The sequence below is a fragment of the Aquarana catesbeiana genome, linkage group LG04 (genome assembly GCF_042186555.1).
Source record: "Aquarana catesbeiana isolate 2022-GZ linkage group LG04, ASM4218655v1, whole genome shotgun sequence".
Taxonomy (NCBI): domain Eukaryota; kingdom Metazoa; phylum Chordata; class Amphibia; order Anura; family Ranidae; genus Aquarana; species Aquarana catesbeiana.
Genome location: NC_133327.1, coordinates 653,184,299 through 653,209,877, shown reverse-complemented (window position 1 = coordinate 653,209,877; position 25,579 = coordinate 653,184,299). Strand labels below are relative to the sequence as shown.

General features: G+C 41.3%; 1 protein-coding gene across 3 annotated transcripts in view; it reads right to left on the bottom strand.

The window, feature by feature from the left end:
* Positions 1–1,527: 1,527 nt before the first annotated feature.
* PPM1B (protein phosphatase, Mg2+/Mn2+ dependent 1B) overlaps positions 1,528–25,579 on the bottom strand; it is an 81,723-nt gene continuing 57,671 nt past the window's right edge. The window contains exons 5-6 of one of the 3 annotated variants that reach the window (XM_073628470.1): positions 22,060–22,117; positions 1,528–8,334 (exon numbers count right to left, since the gene is read on the bottom strand). In XM_073628470.1, the coding sequence (XP_073484571.1) occupies positions 8,305–8,334; positions 22,060–22,117 (88 nt within the window). In that variant the 3' untranslated portion in view covers positions 1,528–8,304. Of the gene's footprint in view, positions 8,335–16,542; positions 18,282–19,425; positions 20,893–22,059; positions 22,118–25,579 lie in introns of those variants that run through there. The other 2 variants (XM_073628471.1, XM_073628469.1) reach the window with 2 other exon arrangements.

The following is a 25,579-nucleotide window of genomic DNA, read 5'->3' as shown; positions in this document are numbered from 1 at the left end:
TGTAGCTTTTTCCTCCAACAGTAAAATTCCGAGTGAAACAATACTAACAGAAGGTACACCCTGTGATTTTGGGTGTGTAGGAGTACACACACGTGGGGCATATTTATGAAGCTATGAATGTTACATTCACTTTTTTTTTTCTTTTTTAATAGACCCTGATGGAACAGACTGACAGCTATGCACACATTTTTGTAAATCATTTATTAATGCTTGCGCCTATCCATTTTCAACAGGCCCTCAATGCACATCCCAAAATGAATGCATAAATAAAAAGCACAGGAGCCTTGAGCTATAGTACACTATATTAACAAAGGTAATGCCTTTACACGCACATGAACTTTCATGGCATCCTAGTCTTGGTCCGTAGGGTTCGATATTGAGTTGGCCCACCCTTTGCAGCTATAACAGCTTCAACTCTTCTGGGAAGGCCATAACGTTTAGGTGTGTGTCTATGGGAATGTTTGACCATTCTTCCAGAAGTGCATTTGTGAGGTCAGACACTGATGTTGGGAGCATGACACTGTCCAAAATGTCTTGGTATACATTAAGAGTTCCCTTCATGCCAAGCTCAACTCCTGAAAAACAACCCCATACCATAACCCCCCCCCTCCACCAAATGATTTGGACCAGTGCACAAAGCAAGGTCCATAAATACATGGACAAGAGAGTTTGGGGTGGAGAAATTTGACTGACCTCCACAGAGTCCTGACCTCAACCCAACAGAACACCTTTGGGAAGAATTGAGACTGGGAGCCAGGCCTTCCCGTCCACATCAGTGCCTGACCTCACAAATGCACTTCTGGAAGAATGGTCAAACATTCCCATAGATACATTCCTAAACCTTGTGGACAGCCTTTCCAGAAAAGTTGAAGCTGTTATAGCTGCAAAGAGTGGGCCAACTCAATATTAAACCCTATGGACTTAAGCCTCGTACACACAGTACGATTGTTGGCCAACCGAGCGTCTGATTTTTGTCAAAAGGGCGTGTGCCAGGATCTTGTCTTGCATACTAATGGTACACAATTGTGCCACAAACGTAGTGACGCACTATGATGAACTTCAGCTCTTGAGCGCCACCCTTTGGGCCCATTCTGCTAATTTCGTGTTTGGCGAGCATTGATTCCGAGCATGCATGCATGTTTGTACTTTCGACGTTTGTGTGACGGATTTGTGTACTGACCATACGAAAATCAGATGTGGAGCCATTGTCCGCCAAAAATTTACTAGCCCGACATCCATTTTTTTGGCCGAAAACTGGAACACAATTGTCTAAAGGAGCGTACTAATGGTAAGAATTTAGGACAACAGTCTGTCAACAGACAATCCCCTTCCCACAATCGAACCCTGTGTATGAGGCTTTAGACTGGGATGCCATTAAAGTTCATGTGCGTGTAAAGGCAGGCGTCCCTATACTTTTGGTAATATAGTGCGCTGCGTTTTTGGTTTTAACATAAATACTGTAGAATCAAGCTTTATAGTTTAGGAAATGTATAAATAAAAAAAAAATAAAAAAAGTGAGCCCACACACACTTTTAGCAATCCTTTATTGAAGGAAACAAGTTGGTTATGTTCACTGTATTGTATGAAACATCACAATATCATACTGGGAAGGTATCAGTACAGGTTGGATCAGATTGGACAGATTTAAATCAAGCCATTCTTACCCCAAAAATATAAAAAGGAGGAGAAAAAAAAAAGAGAGAAAAAGAAGACGGAGAGGGTAGTAAGGAGGAAAAAAGTGTGTTGGGAGGGAAAGGGGAATAAAAACCCAAACAGCCCAGCCAATGGACAAAGATTTGCATTATCTTGGATAACACATTAACTTATGAACCTAAAATCTAATGAATAAATAAAGTATGGTAGCAATAATCCTTAGACAATAAAAACACACAAGACAAAATAAAAATCAGAAAAAGTAAATTATGTATTCGGGATAGCAGATCTATGTACCAGTAGGTATGCTTTTCAATTCAGCAAGGAAAAAAAAAAAAAAAAAAAGTTACAAAAAAATACCATGAATTTTATTTCACAAAAGAGTTGATCAGTTATCAGCTCGAAAACAATATGGGAAAATGTCATAACAATTTTTGCTGAAACAAGTTTAAAAACAGCAGAATTTTTACAAGGACTCCACAGCATGTAAAATCAATGTATACATTCCTCATTGCCCCCTCCAATAGCTTTTTAGATAAATACTTCTCTTCTCCTTTTCAGCATAAAAACAGTATTATCTGACATGCACAACTTAAAAGAAAATGAAAAAAAAAAAAAAAAACAAACAAAAAAAAAAACAACACATATAAACCAAGATTATTGCAAAAATAGATTTCAACAATCTTCAAGTACCTCACGACAGTCACTCTTGTACCATGCCCATTATTTAGAAAATTAAAAAAAAAAAAAGTCACGGAACCCATGAAAATATCTCTGTATTATTATCTAAGATTTTCTTTAAAATAGATTTTTTAATAGTATATATAGTCAGTCAGTTTCAAAATTGTTAAGATGACCTCTGCAACAATCCAAAACAATTAAAAAGTTATACCCACATTACACAATGCTACCATTTTACACAGACATCAAACCCAGGAAACCAGACGAACAGAAAAATTCATAACCAATATGTATGGATAGGGTTCTTCTTGTTTAGCTTAAGAGGAGAAAATAATGTTTGCAGTAGAGGATGTGGAAAAATAAACCAATTGTAGCATGGACCCACATTTCAGGTAATCAATTTCAAGGACTGGTCAGGACAAATAAGGGAACCCTAGACATACACTTACAGAAATGTGTGGAGAGAAATAGGAAAGCCTATTAGTTCCGACTTCTGTTTCTGCAAATGCTAAATCCTTGGCTGCCATTAGGATATGCTGACTTCAACAGCTGACCACAACAGATACTCAAACAGGTATGCAAATCAGCAGTTAATGGCAAGTATACTTGTCCTGCTCAGTGAGACAACGCTGACATTGGGTCATTTTGACTGTCAAGCAACTGTCTTTTTTGAAACTTTCAAAAGCAGTCACCTACTTCTTTCAGCACAGATTTTATTTTAGCAAAACTAACGCCACCAATTTAACGCTTTCCCAAAACCGTTACATTCAAGGCATGCCTTGAGTGAAAATGGCTAGTTACTAACATGCTTGTGTTAGCCCTTGAACAAACTGCCAAGCCACCAAATGGCTAGTGTCATAACTGGGCACGTGCAGCACCATGGCAACCGCAGATCAAACAGAGGCCAAGTTGGCAGATTAATTGGCTGTAAGAGATAAGAGGATTTAGTTCTGCTTTAATAAGTACACTGTCAAACACCTGTGTAGACTCATGGAAGCAACCATTCCCTGGTGAGTCTTTGACCAAGGACAAGCATGTACATATCAGGTAGCTGATGTCCCAACTCCATAAAATACATGGCCAAAAGTCTATGGGTAAATAAGGAGATCAGGTTTTTCCCAGTAAAAAGGTACTGATAATGCTACAAAAGAAATGAGACAAGTTTGTGTTTCCAACAGTTTGGGGAAGGCCTCTTGTGCCCCAGCATCTCTAAGCCCTGTGCACAAAGCCAGGTCCATAAAAATATGGTTCGAACTCCCTTAGGTTGACTTGGAATGCTGATTGCAAGCCAAGTTTTCTGATCCATCATTAATACTCGAGCTTATAAAATGTTTTTTTTTTTTTTTTAATTGAAAGAGCCTTGTCAAGAGTGGAGGCTGTCACAAATGCAAAGGAATGATGGAAGGGCAAGTGGAAGGGGACAACTCCTGATTCGTGCCCATGAAGTTAGTTTTAGAATAGGACATCCAAAAAGCTCATGTAGGTGAGATGGCAAGGAGTCCATAATCTAGCATATATATTGTTCTGAGCCACTGACTAAATAAACCAAAGATAAGGATATCAGCCTCAGAACATGTACTTTCAAACATGACAGCAATAACTTTAGGACTCCAGCCATTGGATGGTTTGACAGTTTGGTTGAGAACACAGCCAATGTGACAGTTACATTCCCAACACATGCCAGGAGTCTAATTGTTTTTTGAAACTGTTAAATCAATGGGTTTACTTTCACTTTAAGAAAAGAGTCAGTAGGACAGCTGTGGGAGTATGCACATTCAAAAACAAGTCCAAGTCCACCTACTTTTCTTTTAGGGACATTTATACATATGCATTGCAGTAATGAGCATTTACCATGGACTATATTTGCTAAGGTCCCATATTAATGGCACCCACCCCAATGCATATATACACAAAAAATGCTTCTAAGCAGATGTGATTACTCTGTGTTGTGCTGTCAAAAAATAGTGCATGTGTGATTGTGCATTTGACAATCAATTCAAAAGAAGTAGGCTACCTTAAAGCAGAACTATAGGCAACACTTTCTCATTTTGGATAGAGCAAGGGAGGGTTATAACCCTTTGCATTTTTTTTTCCATCTGTGTCCCATAGGGGAGACTGAACTTCACTTCGTTCCCATAGTCGGAACAGGAAGGGAGAAAAAAAATCCCTGCAAATTTGGGGAATCCCTTGGGCCCCCCTGAGGTCACCAGAACTAGTATCCCCATTGGAAGATTTCCACTATATTACTTTTCTGGGGACATTTTCCTTTACTTTCAATGATTATGGTAAAAAGGATAAATATAATGGGGGGCACAGACGGCAGTAGAAACCAAATGGTTGTTCTAATCCATCTCCACAACTTGGCAAAATGTGTTTTTTATTAAGTTATGCTTTAACACAAGCTTCAACTCATGCATATGTTTGAATGGGTCCTTGAACATTGCTGAAGCTTACCAAGATCTGTGCACGCAAAAATCCTTAGTCAACGCTGCTCAACATGAACTAAATAAGTGATTTTTTTTCAGGAAGCGGTTCAATGCTTTGACAATAGTGAAGCAGACTAGCATTGCAACATAGAATGTAATACCCAGGTTTTTAGGGTTTAGCCCCAGTTCACATATATGCAAATTGGAGGAGTTTTGAACTGCATCCGAATCGCAGGACATGTGAACCATGGAGCCAGTTCACATATGTGTGGGCCGGCCTCAGGGCAATTTTAAAAAGCCCTGTACGATTTTCAGTCCAGTTCAGGTGTGATTTCAAGTGTCATACACTGTATAAATTTGCACCTAAACCAGTGAACGAAACCACACCAGACTCCTTTGAAAAGTCAAACTGAAACTGGCCTCACCCATATTTGAACCCAGGTGCAAGCCCACTACACTTTACCTGAGGCCTACACGCCAGATGTCAGATTCCAGCCCAGTTCAACACGTCTTGTAAGTGGGTCTGCTTTCTGACACTATGCTATATGGGACTTCCGCTCCTTTTCTGCTTAATGTGCTACCAAATAAGGTTCAGACTTGAATTTGAGTCTAAGGAACACATATTGTGAAACATTAGGCTTTCTAAAACTTAATGATAGAAACACAAATTCCACAGTACGGTGGATAGGTTTGTAATTCGTCTTGCATACTAACGGCACACAATTGTCTGCCAACAAACACGAACGTAGTGACGGACTATGAGGAATTTCAGCTCTTGCGCGCCACCCTTTGGGCACCCTTCTGCTAATGTCATGTTTAATGAGCATTGATTCCGAGCATGCGTGTTTGTACTTTGGACTTTTGTGTGACGAACATGTGTACAGACGATAGGAAAATCTAACAGACCGTTGTCCGCCGAAAATTTACTACCCTGCCATCCAACATTAGTTGGCGGAAAGTTGGCCAACAATTTGATTGAGCGTAATAACGGTCAGATTTTAGGCAGTCTGTCATCACACAATTCCCTGCCAAAAATCATCTGATCGTATGTATGAGGCTTAAATGCCACTCCTGCAATTACCAAAAAGGTGAGCTAAAGGGGTTCCCCGATCACCAGATAGGCATTTAAAAGGCTGCTTTCATCAGAAACTATATGTTCTTATATTCTGAACAAAAGGCTCAAAAAGAAAAAAAAAAAACAGTTACCAGATATTTCTTCTTTAAGTTCACCAACTGCTTGGTGCCTCAAACCTAGTCTCCACCCTGTAAAGGAATTTTAACTCCTGGCATATGTGGTCAGCTGGAGAGCACAGATAACCAGGAAATCGTTTATCTCAAAAGGAACCGATCAGGGAACACATGGGGGAGCTGCCAATGCAGTCCACTTCTGGTCATGCTTATTCTTACTTCAATTCTTGCCAAGTTACTGACCTATAACAAGCATGCAAATATCACCCAAAACACATGCTTGGTGCTGAGCTAATGACTTTGGTCATTTTGATTCTGAGGGTACATGATATTGACTTAGTCCTATGGCAGATCCCACACTTCTACAGATTCCCTTCAATTCATGATCAGCTTTAAAATAACAACTGAAAGCAGTTTTATGCACATTTCAGGTGCATTCAAAGTCTTACAGTTTATTTTCTTTAAAAAAAACAAACAAAACAAAAGCAGCCATAGTCCAAGTAGAAATGCCTGTCTCCCGCCAGCTGTGTTCAGGGATTTAAAAGTAGAACTATAGGTAAGCCCCCCCCCCACCCCCAACATATATTTTGGATAGAGCAAGGGAGGGTTATAACCCATCAGATTTTTTTTTTTTTAACCGCATGTGTCCCATTGTTTCCTTTCATTTCCTGTCCCAATAGCCAAACAGGAAGTGAGGGAAATCCTTGCAAATTAAGGGAAACTCTTGGGGACATATTAGAAAAACAATGGGGGTAAATTATTGGTTGGAAGCTTTACACCCTCCAGGTGCAAATTATTTTCTTTAAATCCCTTGGGGACCCCCAGGTAACCAGATCTAGTGTGCCAATTGGAAGATTTCCCCTCTATTTTCAGGGGACAGCCCAAAATGTGGGATTTTCTTTTACGGTCAATGATAATGGTAAACAGAACAGAGGGAGATTCGCTTTAACAGGGGCACAGAACGCAATAAAAACAGACAAGCATTCTAATCCCTGTGCACTCTATCCAAGACGTAAAAAAGTTTTGCCTGTAGTTATACTTTAGGTTTCTGCAAGCACAGCATATACCTACATGCAGTCATTCTACGGGTGGCTGTACACTGCAGCTTGCTCCCCAGTGTGGAAATAAGCCTACAATTCATGTTGTAAGGCCTTATGCACCCATATGCTTGAGGTCCTAAAGAAAATCAACTAAGACTTTGCAGAATTTTTGTTTTCATGCACCTGGAATGTATTTTGCAAACTTAAAACTCAAAGTCCAATTAGGTTTTAAAGATGCATCTCACTAAAAAAAAAAAACACACTTAAGTTTAAGTAGCCAGTGGTGGGATGAATCACCCAATGGCTTGTCTCTCAGGGATATAAAAGCAACATTTATGGTACAGAAGAAAGAAGCCACACATGTTCAAAGAAGCTAGGTGTCCCTGCCATGAAGGCATTAAGGTTGGGCAGAGCTTGGAACTTGGGTTATCTTTATAAGAAAGGCCAAAAAAAAAAAAAAAAAAAAAAAAAAAAAAAAAAGGAAGGTCTCTCAGTTCCCAGCTTCAATTTCCTCCTACAGCCCTTACTTGGTTTCGCACCCACTCCCTGGTTCTCCAAGAAAACATGGCAAGTAAAATTCATTGAATTGGCATTTTAAAGGCTATGAAGGGATGGTGGCAGAAAATGTTGACATCCCTGAGAGATATAAGAATCCCTGTGGGTAATTCAGCCCTCGAATAAACATGAAAAGTATCAGTTTTGAGTGGACTGATTATTTAAACAAGTCTACATATTTTGAATCAAAGGTGGCAGGATGTTTTCCCTTAAAAATAAACCAAAAAGTAATCCAGTGGATCAACCAATGCTTAGAAAGAAAGAAAAATTTTTTTTTTTTTTTTTTACAAGTAATGTCTCATACAACTACGTGTTTTTACATGCGCTTGTGGAGTTTTAGTTCGGAAGTGCCCTACCTGTTCAAGTACAACTGCATGCACCTCAATACATCTAACAAACTGCATGAGGCTTATTTCTTCCCAAGCTCTTTAGCACCATAAGGTGCCCGCAAAACGCTGCGCTGCAAGGCCCTCCAGTTTTACCTGTTAAGAGTAATGCTGCTGCACAGGTGACCAAAAATCCTGAGGCTGGCAAAAAATACTGCTAAGTGTGACAATGTTATAAAACAAACTGATAAATGGTGCAAAATACTAAATTATTTCTTGTTTTGCCCATTTGTTTTTTTTTGTTTTTTTTTTTCTTTTCTTTTTGTACATAGCTGACGCTCCACCACAATCTCTTCCTTGGATTGAAGAGAACCGAGATAAAAGTTTTTTCCCCCTTTTACTCCAGACCAAAAACATATTAGGAGTTTTGAAAGGCTACCATGGGTCTTCTAGATCGCCAGCACCCTACAGGAAAGAAAAAGAAAATATATAACAAAAGCGTGACTAATGATCTCTGCAGATCGCTGACCCTTGGGTCAGGTATATTTTAGGTGTAAAAAGCAAAATTGTCATGAGGTAGGCACAAGATGATGATTAATAAAGAGCAGTTTTCTTTGTTACACCAGCCCAGTGATTTGCATTTACTCTATCACAATTTCTAGTCTTGTGGACGATTTTATGCCAAAGCTGGACACGTCCCTGGAAACAGGCAACCAATCTTGTTCCGTGGCTGCCGTTTAAAAGAGGTCGCAGCACTCTCTTGGTGCTTGAGCATAGCTATGAATCATGCAATTTAAAGTCAAATTGAAATCTCCCCTAAAAATAAATAAAATAAACTCAAGATACAGCCAGTTACTTGTGAAGATTAGGTTCGTTGGCAGCTTCTTTTGAAAGAACTATATACTTCTGTAGAACCCATTGAACAGCACCAAGATACCATCGTCCCCAGACAGCCTTATTTGTAAACCATCACAAATGAAAAAAATGGGGAGTTCTTTCTAATGGTTTGTGTTTTACTGACACAGTGAATGCTTCTTGTAATTAATGACTCTTCCTTAACCACATCAATAGCAGGCACTTTCCCCCCTTCCTGCCCAGACCAATTTTCAGAGCTGTCACTTTTTAAATGACAATTGCGTGGTCATGCTACGCTGTACCCAAACAAAAATGTTATCATTTTGTTCCCACAAAGAGAGCTTTCTTTTGGTGGCATTTGATAATCTCTTTTTATTTTTTGCTAAACAAAAACATTTTTTTTGAAAAAACAAAAACGTATTTCTTCATTATTACATTTTGTAAATAAGTACGTTTTCTCTTTCACTGATGAGTCTGCACTGACGGTCACCAATGAGGTGGCAGAAATGATGGGCACTAATGGGCATTCATAGGTGGCAGTGAAAGGCTGCATCGATAGGCACAGATTGGCATCCCTGGTGGCCATGGGTGGCATACGTGGTGGTCATCAGTGGTGGGTGGTCCTGGGTGGGTAGCCTCGGAGGGGGTGGGTGTGTGTGTGTGTGTGTGTGTGTGCTCTGCGCTGATATTCAGCGATCGAGGAAAAGCAATACGCGGCTTTTCCGGTTTACACCGTGATCAGCTGTGATTGACACAGCTGAACACGTGGTAAAGAGCCTCCGTCAGTGGCTCTTTACCTACATCGGAGTTGCGGTGTGTCAGGCTGACACGTAACAGCGATCGCCGCACCCCTCTGACGCGCGACGGCTTGTTATCCTGTACGAAGTCGTATGACGTTCAGTCAGGATAACTTAACCACTTACCTCCCAACTGTCGCTTTTGCTATGGGCCAGGAACTGGTTAACCACTTAAAAAGGACAGAGCCTCATTTTGAGATTTGGCGTTTAAAAGTTAAAATCAGATTTTTTGCTAGAAAATTACTTAGAAAAAAAAAAAAATATGTTTGGGGGTTCTAACACCCTAGAGAAAAAATGGCAGTCGTTGCAATACTTTGTCACACTATATTTGCGCAGCGGTCTTACAAGCGCACTTTCGTTTGGAAAAAATACTTTGAATAAAAAAAAAAAAAAAAATATAAGATAACAGTAAAATTAGCCCAATTTTTTTTCTATATTGTGAAAAATAACATTACACCGAGTAAATTGATACCCAATATGACACGCTTCAAAATTGCGCCCACTCGTGGAATGCCGACAAACTTTTACCCTTAAAAATCTCCATAGGCGAGGTTTAAAAAAATTCTACAGGTTGCATATTTGAGTTACAAAGGAGGTCTAGGGCTAGAATTATTGCTCACGCACGAACGATCGCGGCAATACTTCACATGTGTGGTTTGAACACAGTTTTCCTATATGCGTTCGCTTCTGCATGCGAGCTCGGTGGGACGGGGTGCGTTAAAAAATTTTACTTTTTATTTTTACAAAAAATGGTGTCACTTTTATTTCTATTACAAGGAATGTAAACATTCCTTGTAATAGAAAAAAAAAAAAAGAAAAAAAGCATGACAGGACCTCTAAAATATGAGACCTCAGATCTCACATTTACACTAAAATGAAATTAAAAGGAGAAGAAAAAAAAAAAAAAAAAAAAGTCCCTGTAGGAGCTATGGGCAGAAGTAACGTTTTGATGTCGCTTCTGCCCTGCAATGGTATGGAGCCGAGCGGGGGCCACCTTCCCCTCAGCCAGCTCCATTCCACAGACCGAGAAGGATGCGATCGCCTCCGCCGCTACCGACATCTCCGGCAAGCGGCGGAGGGCACCGAAGCGTGGTGGGAGGGGGCCCTGCCATTGATAAAAGTGATCTTGTTGCTGATCCGCCGCAGAGACCACTTATCTGAAAGCCGACCGCCCGCTGAAGAAGAGGATACCGGGGTTATGGCAGCTAGCTGCTACCATAGCGATATTCCTCTTCAAACAGCCAACCTATAATGATGGCAGGCGGGCGGCCAGCAAGTGGTTAAAGTGGATGTACACCATATTCATGAAATTTGAGTTGAGCACAAACATCTGCAGTGTCTTCCTATCTCTCTTCAAAGCACTATGTCCCGTAGCTGTAGCTGTCTCCTGCACCGTTCTTCTGTTATCAGCCTAATAACTTCTGACAAGTTCTCTGGCAACTGAGATAAAAGCAGCTAGAATTTTGTGTTGGGGAGGATGCTAAGCGATTCAACGAACAGTTCTGAAAGTCTCTACCTATGTGGTGAGGGGGTGTGCGCGCGCGCGCCTTTCCTCCAATCAGCTGTCTTTAACATCTGACCAGGCTTCAATGCAGTGATAAACAGGAAGATAAATCTCTAACACGATCTGAACTTTCTAAAGCATATATAAAGCTGAAGACAGCAGATATACATGTAAAACTTATGCAGGAGGATTTGTTTAATCTGTGTATCATCTGAAGGCTGTTCACTTCACTGGGTATATGTGAAGGTTTACATCCACTTTAAGCCATGATAGGCACATTATCAGACCTTGGAGCCTAATATGCTCACCAATATTATTTTAATGTCAATGTTTTTATATTGTGGATTTATTTTATGGAATTAAAAAAGAAAAAAATATAAAATTATTACACATTAATTCCATAAAATTCACAATATTAAAACATAACAAAAATAATCCTTGCGATCACATTAGACTCCAAGTAGGTTTAACATATTTCACCTAGCGCAGCTTCATCAGGGAGTTATTACATAAAGCATTGACCTAGTGGTCTAGTTTATAATCCTTTGAAGAAGGACTGGCTCACCATGTATTGGAATATTTATTGAATATTCAGTCAGGCTGTTAATGCCTGTCATAAGGAATGTGTTGGTATAGTCTTTGTAACTTTGCTTTAATACAGTGAATGCATCTTGTAATTAAAACGGTTGTTACCCGCTGAGGTAAACAAAAACCCCTGCAAGATAAAAGCATAATGTGCATCGCACATTATGAAATACTCACCTTAAAACTAAGTCCTCTCAGTGGCGCCCGGTCACCGCTGAGAGGACTGACATCTTCTCCCGTCTTTTCTTGCAGAATCGCGGGCTCCGGCGCTGACATCACCTCCCTGAAGCCATGATAGGTGAAACATGTCGGAGAACCAACGTGGAGCCAAAGTGTGATTATTTTAATGCTACAAATGTTTTTATATACTCCAGTATAGGCCGACTTGAATATAAGCCGAGGCACCAAATTTTACCACCAAAAAAAAAAAAAAAAAAAAAACCTGGGAAAACGTATTGACTCGCATATGGGAAATACTAGCCTAGGGTGGGAAATGCTACCAGTACCCATGAAATGCAGCCTGCCAGTGCCTAGTAATGGGATGTTATGCTGTGTGTCAGAGCTGGATCTAAAATCACTGTGCAGCGGCTGTAACGATGTCCTGCCTCCTATGAGACACGGCACGATTCCTAGCATTGGATCAGTGTGCCATCTATCACAAGAGGCAGTCTAGGAGGCGGGACATCGTTACAGCGGCTGCACGGCGATTCAGATCTCTGACACACAGCATTAGATCATGCTACCAGGCACTGGGGAGGCTGCACATTACACTTGTGAAAAGAGGGGAAACTGACAGGGGAGCACCGGGCGAATACATGTGTGGCACCCATCGGGATGGCCCTTTTTTGGCTCCAGTTTCAGGACTTATTTCCTTACGCAAGACCCTCGAGTATAAGCCGAGTGGGGGTTTCAGCATAAAGAATGTGCTGAAAAACTCGGCTTATATGGTATGTGAATTTTATGGAAATAAAATGTGTAATATTTTTAAATTCATGTTATTTTCTTGGTACCTTATTAAATGTCTTAAAATAAAGCCACAATATAAAAACATTGTAACAGTAAAATAAATCCGGTGATCACATTAGGCTCCAAGTTCTCCAACATGTTTCGCCTATCAAGGCTTCTTCAGGGAGTATTACAAGAAGCATTCACCGATCAGTAAAACAAAAAAGTTACAAAGATGATAAGGGACTATTATACAAGATTTTAGTAATGAGAGTGGTATCATTAGCAGTAATCAGCATGGATTCATGAAGAATCATTCTTGCCAAACCAATCTATTAACCTTCTATGAGGAGGCAAGTTGCTATCTAGATAAAGGAAGGCCCGTAGACGTGGTGTATCTGGATTTTGCAAAAGCATTTGACACAGTTCCCCATAAAAGTTTATGGTACAAAAGAAGGTCCATTGGCATGGACCATAGGGCAAGTACATGGATTGAAAACTGGCTACGAGGGCAAGTTCAGAGGGTGGTGATAAATGGGGAGTACTCAGAATGGTCAGGGGTGGGTAGTGGGCTCCCCCAGGGTTCTGTGCTGGGACCAATCCATTCTTAATTTGTTCATAAACGACCTGGAGGATGGTGTAAACAATTCAATCTCTGTATTTGCAGATGATACTAAGCTAAGCAGGGCAATAACTTCTCCACAGGATGTGTAAACCTTACAAAAAGATCTGAATAAATTAATGGGGTGGACAACTACATGGCAAATGAGGATAAAAATGTAAAATAATGCATTTGAGTGGCAAAAATATGAATGCAATCTGTACATATGGGGGGGGGGGGGGGGGGGCCTCTGGGGGAATCTAGGATGGAAGAGGACCGGGGGTTCCTGACAGCAGCTTGGCATTGTATGCCATTGCTGAGCCTAACAAAGCAAACTGAATATTGGCATGCATTAAAAGGGGATAAACTCCAGAGATAAAATGATAATTCTCCTGTTCTACAAGACTCTGGTCCTGCCGCACCTAGAGTATGCTGTCCAGTTCTGGGCGCCAGTCCTCAGGAAGGATGAAATGGAGCGGGTACAAAGAAGGGCAACCAAGCTAATAAAAGGGTCTGGAGGATATTAGTTAGGAGGAAAGGTTGCGAGCACTGAACTTATTCTCTCTGGAGAAGAGACGCTTGAGAGGAGATAGGATTTCAATATACAAATACCATACGGGTGACCCCACAATAGGGATAAAACTTTTGCAGAAGAGTTTAACAAGACTGGTGGCCACACATTAAAATAAGAGGAGAGGTTTAACCTTAAACTACATAGAGGGTTCTTTACTGTAAGAGCGGCAAGGCTGTGGAATTCACTTCCACAGGCAGTGGTCATCGATAGTTTCAAGCAACTATTAGATAAGTACCTGAACGACCACAACATACAGGGATATGCAATGTAATACTGACATATAAATCACACATAGGTTAGACTGGTGTCTTATTTCAACCTCACCTACTAGGTAAGAAAGATACCAACATATTCCTTGTATTGAGACAGACATTAACAGTGTCACTGAGTATTCAAACACATGGTGGGCCAGTCCTTTAAAGGATTTTTAGGCGAGACCACAGAATGCTTTATGTAATTAATAACTCCCTGAAGAAGCCAGGATAGGCGAAACATGTCGGAGAACTTACTTGGAGCCTTATGTGATCGAACAATGTAACATGAAAATAAACCTTGTGAATTCCAACCACGACACTAACTGCCTAGAATTTGCATATTCTCCCTATGCAGGTTTCCTCTGGGTACTCAGGTTTCCTCCCACACTCGCAAAGACATTCTGCCAGGTTAATTGGATCATGTCTACATTGGCCCTAGTATGTGTATGTATTAGTTAGGGACCTTTAAGTGTAAGCTCCTTAAGGGCAGGCACTGATGTGAATGTGCAATATATGAAGTGCTGCGTAAATTGACAGTGCTATAAATACATGTATGAATTCAAAATATTAATATTTTATTACACTAGTTTCTTGGTACCTTAAAAGTCTCATTTTTTTTAATTTGTGATGGTTTACCAATAATTCTTTTGGAACAAAAATCAACTTGTCCGAAGTATTCAGCAGCACAGAGAAAAACTAAAAGCAGTGGCATTTCTGCAGAAGCAACCCCCCCCCCCCCCCCCCCCCATTTTCAAATCCAAGTTAAAGCTCTCCAATCAGCAGGGATTGTGAGCTGTGGTAGTACCCCTAAGATTAATGCAAAGAGACTACTGAAGACAGACTGCTACACAGATCGCAGCAGCCTTCTGCCGATTACTACTGAGGGACAGGCTGCTTTGTTATAAAAAGGAACCCAGAGCCCGTAAAACTAACAGAATGGAACCAATATGGAGTTCATTTATGTACTTTTAGCAGAAACTTTGGGCTTTAATTTGGACATGCCACAGACCTATATGGGAAGCCAACAATGCAGAGCCTGCTGCAGAGACATGCCAGAAGAGTAGACGTTTGCTGGAAAGGGCAGTAAACTGGTTCACTGGGCTAGCAAAATATTTCATAAATAAAGCAACAGTGGTAAAATGCAGTGCACAGAATATTACCATACTTTACATCAATTGAAATCCCACACCCCTAAAATGAATGTCCAGATATGTGCAGGGAGGTTTTTAGACTCTGTATCATGTTTGTGATAACAAGACATAGGGCAGACTATTCAATGATAAATCATGTAGTACATCCTAGACCAAAATCACAGTACAATATACATAAAAATAGTTCTTGGTGCAATATTAGAAATGTTCTCACTGCTGTGTGCTGAGAAAATGCTAGTGCATGCTGTGGGTCTTTTCTGGTGTTCTTCGGTCTCTATGCAGCCCCAGAGTAGTAGAGACACTCAAAGTTTTCCTTTAGGTTGTCCTACTCTGCACATCTTTGGTTTATTTTTGTCATTTTCTTTCAGCCAAAACAGAAAGGCCGACAGTCAAACCCCACCTCAGCCAATCAGATGAAGCCTTAAAAATGGGGGGAAAAAAAAAAAAAAAACCCACCACCACACCCAAGGCTTCCTTTGAATAGCTAAACAGCATTCAGCCCGACTCAAGTTAGTTCTGGCAGCAGACGGGAAGTCCCTGTAACTGCTGCCAGAATATAAGGATGCTACACAGTTTATACAGTGCCGATAGCAGCCATATCAACTGGCGCTCTTTTTTTTTTTAAACCTGCTCGACCCAAACTATTTTAAGTGAAACATTGAGGAGTTTAGCTTTAAAATCACACCATGTAGTTTAGTCCTAAAATGTAGGCCTTCTACTTGACATATGAAGAGTATAAATATTTAAAGTGATTATAAAGGCAACTTTATTTTTAAACAAAATATGTTATACTTACCCAATCTGGGTCAATTGTTTTGCCTAGAGCAGCCCTTAGCCTCATCTGGGATTCCCCACTGGCACTCCTAGCTACTGCCCCCTGCCAAGTGACCCCCATAGCAAGCTGCTTCTGCTGGGGGTACTTGTGCATGCTTGCTCCTGAACTGGCTCTGTAGCACATGGCTGGATTGAGATTGGACGCAGGTAAGTATTTAGGGAGGTGGTGGGGAAAGCTGCTTGCAGAAGGTATTTTTCTTTAATGCAGAGAATGCATTAAGGTAAAAAAACCCTTCTGCCTTTAGAACCACTTTAAAACTTATTCAAAAAAATGGCACAGAGAACTAAGTGCAGCAATCTCATGTAACCACAATTTGCTCAACTAAAGCTGGAGAACAAGATGGCTTCTACATGTTTGACAAAAAGGTCAGTGGATGGTTTTATTGAATAATCCTGTTAAGTGTCTGTATGCAATTGACAGATCTTACAAAAAAGCAAAAAAACTAGTTACCCAACATATTCCATACACACACACAGAAAATTGAACAGCCATTACAGCATACAAAGCAGACACATTGATACAGATCTATACATATCATAGCTTGCATTCTCATAAAAGAGGAGGGCAGTGCATGTGTTCCAAACACTGGAGCTTTTATTAAGCATTGATAAAGTTTACACTGCAGTTTGCATTTATTACAAAGCACCATCTAAAAGAAAAAAAAAAAAAAAAAAAAAAAAAAAAAAACAAACAGGGAAAAATATACATTCATTCAAACAGCTAAAAACAAAAAGTAAAATCTCAAACAATTAACCACATAAATGTCATCAAAACAAACCCAAATGAAAAAATGTAAAGTACAGTTGTAGTTTCACTGGCATTTGTGCTTGTCCCTATGCTGAACACACACCCAGCTTGATGCAGTATGGCCTGCAACATCTCAGTTCTAGGTTAAGGCTGGCCATACATTATACAATTTTCCTTTAGATTTACCAAAACCATGCAATATATGGGAGGTCAGACCTAAACATTTTCAATTTGTATGCAATCAGGCAGGCCCGTGCACTCTATAGTTGAAGGTAAAACTAAAAGGAAATTGAAGAAAAAATTTTGTATAATGTATGGCCAGCTTTACTCTGTGCCTTGCTATGAATAAGCCGCTTCTGGCCACCACTAGCAGAATATTGTTTGGGAAGGGGGGAGACCCAAACTGCCTTGAAGCACACTCCAGACTTACCTTTGGTCTTGTCCAGCTGTACAGGCTTGTTTCCTGTACTGAAATTGCTTACCAAGATTTCACTGCAAGCGGAACTTCTGACAGCGTGCATTAGAAGCCACCCCATTTCCTAGATGTAGGACATTCAGCATCTAGTGCTTTCCTTTTGAGCCGGTCACTGCCCCTCATTTACTGGACTGTGTTTTTTTAATCATGGAGGCTTGGTATCACATGTGGGTGTTACCTAGGGCAGTCTACATGCAAATGCAGCCTGCCTAGGAATACCCACTTCTCAACCCATCAAGAGCAAGCCCACCGTTTGCATCATGATTGAGGGCTCATGAGAGGTTTACAGGGGCAATGTGTTGAGGTTTTCAAAGCAATGATGTACAGCACCCTACGGGCCCCTCTCACCAACAAATTGTGATGGTGACCAGCAGGGTGCAGCACATACTATTTCAGAAAACAGCACACCCTGCCTCTGTACTCTTATCCCTCAGGTCTATTAAAAAAAAAAAAAAAAAAAACCCCCAAGCAGTGGGCTGGCTCTTGGGAGGTGTCATGCAAATATCAAAAACACCTCAACAGGTAGTCCTCTCTGGGCAGGCTGCTGTTGACTGTAGACTGCAACAGGCAATGTCCACATGTGATCTTGCATCTCCACGATTGAAATAACCAAAAAAAAAATCGAATGAATGGGCAGGCCAGAGATAGATGGCTAGATGCTGAATGTCCTCCAGCTAGTAAATGAGGTGGGCTCTATCCAACTTGCTGCACTTTGGAGAAGCTCAGTGTGCAGCAACAGAGTAAGCTATTTCAGTACAGCAAGGTAAGGCTGGAGTTCAGCTTTAGGCTGCTAGCAGGCTTTAGTACCAGATTAAAGTACTAATGAAGCCTGCTAGCAAGCTTGTGTAAAAAGTTACAACCATCACTCATTTATATCTGTTTAAAACACCCAAACTGGAGCTCAATGTTGCTTTCGAATATTCAAAAATCCTGTCTGAAGCTTGCTGTACACACTGCCCTTTTACAAGCTGAAGCCCATGTATACAAGGCCTTACTGCAGAGCCTCCTCTTGATAATACTGTGGATTGTAAAATAGTTCAAGCAAACAGCGGGCTAAGGAAATGTGGTATGGAGATCTTCTCAGCGTTACTAAAACAAAGGGATAAGAATCATGTTGGAGATTTGGGTACACATTTGAAAAGCCCTTTAATTATAAATGTATTAGTGCATATCTACACATTGCCACCACAGCAATCAATAGGATGTGACAATTGTAATACTACTGAACAGTTTATAAAAACCTCAACACACAGCTTTTATAGAATAAAACTAGTTATAAAATACTGAATTGAAATTATACAAATGTATGATCTAAAAACCCCAAAACTTTGTCAATAAGATAAGTGGAAAAATGTGAAGAGTTTAAAATGCAGGATTAAATGTAAAACAGCCACTAGTTTTCATAAATCGATAAGTAATGGTAATGCTGTCATTTCCTATGAGGAAAAGGGGACTGAATTCTGACACACAAGACTTGCCGTCAGAATTACCTTCGACAGCTGCAGCACAAAAATGCCCGTACTAGATGGCCAGACAAACCGCCTGAACGAGAGAACCAAAAAAGGTAAAGCCCAGATGATCAGCCCACCCAAAAAAGGTAAGAATGCAGGTGTATATATCACCCCCATGGTTTTATTTAGGTGTGTGACCCCAGCTTTGTTTTCCCATCGTTGGCGGCGGCCCAATTTTGGACTTCTGGAGACCGCAGCAGTAGCCAGTCCCTTGCATAGACTAAGGTCTATGAGGGGAAAGAAAGGCAATGACACCTGTTAGGTTTCCTAGAAAATGTCTAACCGCCATCACCAGCCTTTGGGAGTCATGCTTGTAACTCCCAGCCTTGCAATGCCTCAAAGGACTTGTAGTTTCGCAACAGCTGGAGGGCTGCAGTTTGACACCTTGCTAGTGGATTGTTCAAGGGATACAAAAATCCAACAAAAATGTACCAGTAAGCTTCTAAGGCCATGTTTCTCAAAGGAGGTCTCACCACAAATCAAAATGGTGGCAAAATGTATACTAACCAATGCAGTTTTCAGTAGTGTTCAATGCGTGCCGACAGTCAGCACACATTGATACCCGATGCCTCTTCTGTAGTTCCAGCTCTTGTGAACTCAGGAGGTGCCAGGAGCGCTGTTGCTTCCTATGGCAGCCGTGATCAGACTGTGGGAGGGAACAGAACGCGAGCCTATGGCTGGATCATGAGAGGAGATCCCCTAAAAAGTCTGTAGTGGTGTGATGCAGAGCGCAGGAGGGGAGGGGGCTGGGGCACTGTCTAAGTCAGCAGTCAATACAGACTGGGGGTTGAGCAGAGAGGGAGCACAGGGCTAAAGCAGGTGGTGACACTCAGTGTATGGCAACAGTGATGCAGACAGGGGAGCACACAGCTGGAGGAGTCGAGACCATATTCACTTTAGGTTATGCCTTAACTGTACACAAAGCCATTATGATCTCACCTCCTGCTATATTCAGTCTCATCCAGCCATGTGCCCCCTGCAGTCTGCATTCAGCACTGCCATACACTGGATGTTACCCCCCTGTTACATTCAACCACATGCTCCCACTCTCTGCTTCCCCACCCCCAACAGTTTCTGTATTCACCGCTGCCATACACAGGATGCAATGTCCTGACCCAGCCAGGTGTCCCCACTCTGCACTCCTCTTGATACCACCCTTTGAGCTCACAGGAACCACAACTACAGAGGAGGCATCAGGTATCAAAGCACACGGTCTGTACATATTGAAAACTTTGGGTGGACATATATTCACCAAAATTTTGATTTGTCATGGAACCCCATTTGAGAAACTGTTATGGATTTGCAGAGTGGTGCAGGAAAGCATGCTGTCGTTTACTGCACTGTTCCCAAAAGGTCCCCCTCTTTGGTCTATCCCAGGCTCTTATATGTGATATCACTGGTGATGGACAAGAGGAGGGCTAGCTGGGATTAACGGGAAAAAGCATGCCATGTTGTGTTACAACAGCAGCTTCCCTGCGCTGCATTTGTTGGTTAATTGCGGTTATGTCTACAGCTCTATGATCAGATCCAATGTTCATTGAGCTGAAGATATGAACTTTTTTTTTTTTTTTTTAGGGGTACTGAGATTTCAAACCTTTTGCCAAGGGCTCCGCCACGCTAAAAAAGGTTGAGAAACACTGTTCTAAGGTCATAAGCATTTAGGCTTAGGCGTCAGCCTGAAACAGAAGTTGGTGCTGTGTGATGGAACTGCCTGCACAAGCACAGGAGGTGAATTTTTGCACTAGTAGTAGTTGTTCCCCTATATTCTACTGTGTACTTCCTGACTCATCTCTCCTTTTTGAAAAAAAAAAACATGCACTTTTGGGTGGACTGACCATCCAAATCCTAATCAAGGGTTTTTAAATTCCACTTTTACATACATCACCTACACACACACCCAGGTGTGTACAAGAGAAAGTTAAAAGTCATGCATTTCACACTTCTGAGGGTTTATCCGCTGGAGTGTGGGTTTGGTTTCCGGGTACCGCTTCAGTTTCCACACTGTCACCAGAAGAAGAAGATTGTGTTGATCCAGCAGCGGACTCTTCGCCCTGCATTTTAACTAGCCTGTAACTACAAAGCATCTCCTCCAGGAGTTGGCGGTAGTTCCCCCTATGATTAATTCTCAGCTCCCTGAGAGCTTCCACCAATTTTCCATGCGCTGAATTTTCCTCTGATCCAGTGGGGTCCTTGTTTAAGATTCAAGACCCCAGTGTCAGTACGTAAAACAAGAGTCATTCTAAACATGCCACATACATACAAAAATATACGTCTGCATTACAGCAATGAAAGAATGGCCGTTACTTTTACAGAAGGAACAATTTTGTGACAGTCAATAATTTTAGAACGTCAGTCATAAGACAAGACTCTAAACTGCTTTTTGGCTACTCAAAGTAGATGTTCTAATAGCTCTACCACCAGTCTGACAACCACATGGGTCAAGGCAGACCTGCACTTCAAGCAACTGAAATGCACCTATAAGAGAATGCCTGACTGCACATAAGACGCCAAAACGTTTCAGTGATCACATAGGGAACTGTCCCAAGACTCATGATCTCATATGGTGAATTTATTGGAGAAGTACAAATAAAGCTAGGAGGCAAAAGACTCGGTTATTTCTATAGTAGACTGAATTACACGGTGTGTGGGCTTGTCATAGGATAAAAAAAAAAAAAAAAAAAAAAAAAAAAAAAAGTTTCTTTGCACATGTTCAGTTTGGGAACTTTAGCAAATTCAATTTAGTGTGGTGATGTGTGTGCATCATTAAGTAAAAATATTGTTAAATAAGTACCAGACTTAAAAAAGGACAGCATCATGAAGGTAACTAGTTAGGATAGAAATATTGGCGCTGCCACCGGTGATTTTAAATAAGTCTGCTCTGGGACTAGGTCCCTTATTGAGCTAATGACCTGAAGTAAGAATGCAGTCATAAGTGTGTTTGGACAATATACACACACACTTATTCGGGGTCAGTGATACACCAAGCAGCCTTGAATTAAATCTGCAGTGGTAGCTTCCATATTCATATCCAGACCATTTCCAACAGTTATGTGTAACCAGCTTACAATATGGCTAAACATAGATCAGAAAACACATTACCATCTGGAGCACATCCATTATAACCATTTGACGTGCTCCAGACCACATCTAGATAGGACCGACTAGCTTCAACTCTGTATATTAGTCAGCTTTTGCAGTATTGCAGGAAATCACTTCAGTGGATTGCAAACAGCACTATCAGTGCGTAATAACGCTGTTATATTAGGCTGACATTTGCATGGTTCTAATAAAGCTGTAGCAGTACAAATAAGAGAAAAAAAATAAAAAAGGCGCTATTCTCATGTATGAAAACTTACCCCATCATTGTCTCTATGTGGATTCAACCTATTATAAACATCTTCGATAACACTGCGTCTGCAAAAAAAAACACAAGTTACCAGTTTAGGATTAACCAAATTTTTAGCATTTACTTTGGCACGCATAAGGTCACAGCAATGGAGTCTATGAATGCTAGAATACAAGTTGAGTAATCTCACAAAACACAGGCCGTTTTTGAAGAGTTAAGAGATACCAATGTACAGTGCTCAGCATAAAATGAGTACACCAACAGATTTGCCAGAAAACCTTTACTTCTTTCACAATCAACATTTTCTATGGGGACAATATACCTACAAAATACTCCCACAAACAAGGGCCACTGATTGAAACCAAGATTTGTTAAATTGCACACACAAAAAATCTTTTTTCCTAACACATTCATTCAAGACCATGTTGCAAAAATGAATAAACCAATGAAAATCTTAGGAGCAAAGATAAATTTAGACAAAATACTAATTAAGAATTCAACTACAGGCGAGTAATTGTTCATTAAATAGCTGACCAGCAGACAGTGGATTATAAAAGGGCATTACTTGACGGCGGGGCGGCGCGGCTCTCGTTCTGGGTGGACGTCATGACAGCCCTCCAGAACGACCGCTCTCGCGCGCCCATGGGGGAACGCACTGCGGCGATTGGTGGGGTGGTGTGTCAGTCTGAAACACTGCTACACTGATCTTGGTAAAGAGCCTCTGATGGAGAATTTTGTAAAGTGTTTTTTTTTTCCTCCACTGATGGGCACTGATAAGGCGGCACCAATGAGGTGGCATTGGGGATGGGCACTGATTGGCAGCTGCCTGGGCACCAATTGGCACTTCCCTGGTGGTCCAGTGTGGTGGCCATCCCTGGTGGTCCTAGGTGGGCATCGGAGGGGGGCTGCACTGATAAACAATCAGCACTGTGCTATCAGTGCAGCCCCCCTCCGATGCCCGCCCAGGACCACCAGGGATGGCCACCACACTGGACCACCAGGTATGCCACCCTAGACAACCAGGGAAGTGCCAATCAGTGCCCATCCCCAATGCCACCTCATTGGTGCCGCCTTATCGGTGCCCATCAGTGGGAAAAAAAAAAACCACAAAAACAAAACAACACTTTACAAATTTTATAACAAAACAAAAATTTCTCAAAATTTTAGGTTTTTTTTGCTAAACAAACGCAGAGGTGATCAAATACCACCAAAAGAAAGCTCTATTTGTGGAACAAAATGATAAAAATTCTGTTTGGGTACAGTGTAGCATGACCACGCAATTATTTAAACCGCAACAGCACTGAAAGCGGCAAATTGTCTTGGGCAGGAAGGGGGTGTAAGCGCCTGGTACTGAAGTAGTTAAAGAAAACCCCTTCCCATTTCATGCTGTCAGCAATGGCACCACATGGAAGAGGTCTGAGAAAAATAATTTAATTTACACAAGAAAGGTGAAGGCTACAAGATCAGCAAAGATTTACTTATAAGTCAGAGTTCTGCAGCAAAAGTAATACAAAGATGGAACTGCAAACAACTCACAGCAACATCCAGGCCATCCACAGAACTTAACATCTCAACAGGAGAGTCTACTGATGAGAAGGGTTGAAGAACATCACCACACAATTTAACTACAGTTAGCTAAAGAAGTTTGTTTGCCGTACATTGCAGAGGAATGGCATGCATGGGTGTGCTCTACAAAAAGGAAGCATCTCCTAAAGCCCATGCACAAAAAATCCAGCCTAGAATTTGCCAGGGCCCATGCTGAAAAAAAAAAACAAAAAAACAAAAAAAAAAACACGACTACTGGTACTCTGCAGTGATGAGACAAAGATAAAAGGTTTTTGGAACTGATGGAGGAAAATATATATATATATATATATATATATATATATATATATATATATATATATATATATATATATATATATATATATATATATATATATATATATATATATATATATATATATATATATATATATACACATACACACACACATATATACACACACACACACAGTTACTTTCTGGGCCGGAATCAAGGACGATTTTTCTTTGTTTATTAGCCAGCCTAGGGACTGTAAGAAGACCTGTACAGCCTGGAGATCCTCCAACAGCCTTTGGTACGATTTTGCCACTATCAGGAGGTCGTCAAAGTAAGGGATAACCGTTATTGCTTTTAATCTTAGTGGAGCCAGCGCTTCCCCCAACACCTTCGTAAAGATGCGTGGGGCTGAGGAAAGACCGAAGGGGAGGGCCTGAAATTGAAAATGTCAGGTCCCCATACCCGTCTTCACTGCCAATCTCAAAAACTTTTGGAAGGCTGGATGGGGATGTGAAGATAAGCATCCCTTAAGCCCAACGTGGCCATAAAGCAGTTTGGGTATAGTAGGTTTTTGATTGTAAAAACTGTCTCCATACGGAAATGCTTGTATCTGATGGACTTGTTTAAAGGTCCGGAGATTCAGGATAAGTCGAAACTTTCCTGCCGGCTTTCTGACCACAAATACATGGGGATAGAATCCCTTGCCCTGCTCCGATCGAGGAACAGGAATCAGTACTTTTTGATCTAATAAGTCTCCGATCTGGAGACCCAGAGCCCTCGCTTTCTCCCGATCTTGTGGAGGAAATGTGACCAACAAACGTTCTGGTGGTTGGTGAACAAACTCCAGCCTGTACCCGTTGGTCACTAGGTCCAGGACGAAGGGGCTCAGAGTGACTGCTGCCCATTGTGGGATGAAGGCCCTCAATCTCCCTCCCACCGGGGAACACAAGTCACTGCGGCTTGGCGGGCTGTTGAGGAGAGTTAAACAGCACTCCCCCTTTGCCTCTGCCTTTGTGCCCAGTCCAATGCTTTTTCGGCCTGCTGTCCTTTTCTCTAGGACTCTGTTGCCTGCTTTGGCCACGAAAAAATTTTCTGGCTGTCTGAACTCTCTCTGGAAACGCCTTTTTCTTATCATCTGTGCGTCCCAGTGCCTCCTGTAGACCTGGGCCAAATAAATGATCGCCAGTTAAAGGAAGGCCACAAAGGCGCAACTTGGAGGCCAAGTCCCCTGACCAGGTCTTAAGCCAAAGGCTTCTCCTGGCCGAGTTCACTAGAGCCGAAGTCCTGGCTGACATTCTTACCGACTCAGCGGAAGAATCTGCCAAAAAACCCACTGCCTGAAATAGGAGAGGAAAAGACTTTAAAATTTTCTCTCTGGAGGTACCTGCTGACAGATGTGACTGAATCTGAGTCAACCAAACCTCCAGATTTCTGGCCACACAAGTGGAAGCCAGAGCTGGTTTCAGGTTTCCAACTGCTGAGTCCCAGGCTCTGTGGAGAAGGATATCCCCCCTCTTGTCCATCGGATCCTTAAGCGTACCCATATCATCGAACGATAGGTCCGAGTTTTTTGAAACCTTTGAAAGAGGTGCGTCTAACTTGGGATTCTTATTCCATGGCTGCGCAGTGTCCTCATCAAAAGTAAACCTCCTTTTTAGGTTACTAGAGAAGAATGGTTTTCTCAGGATTATCCCATTCCAGTTTAATA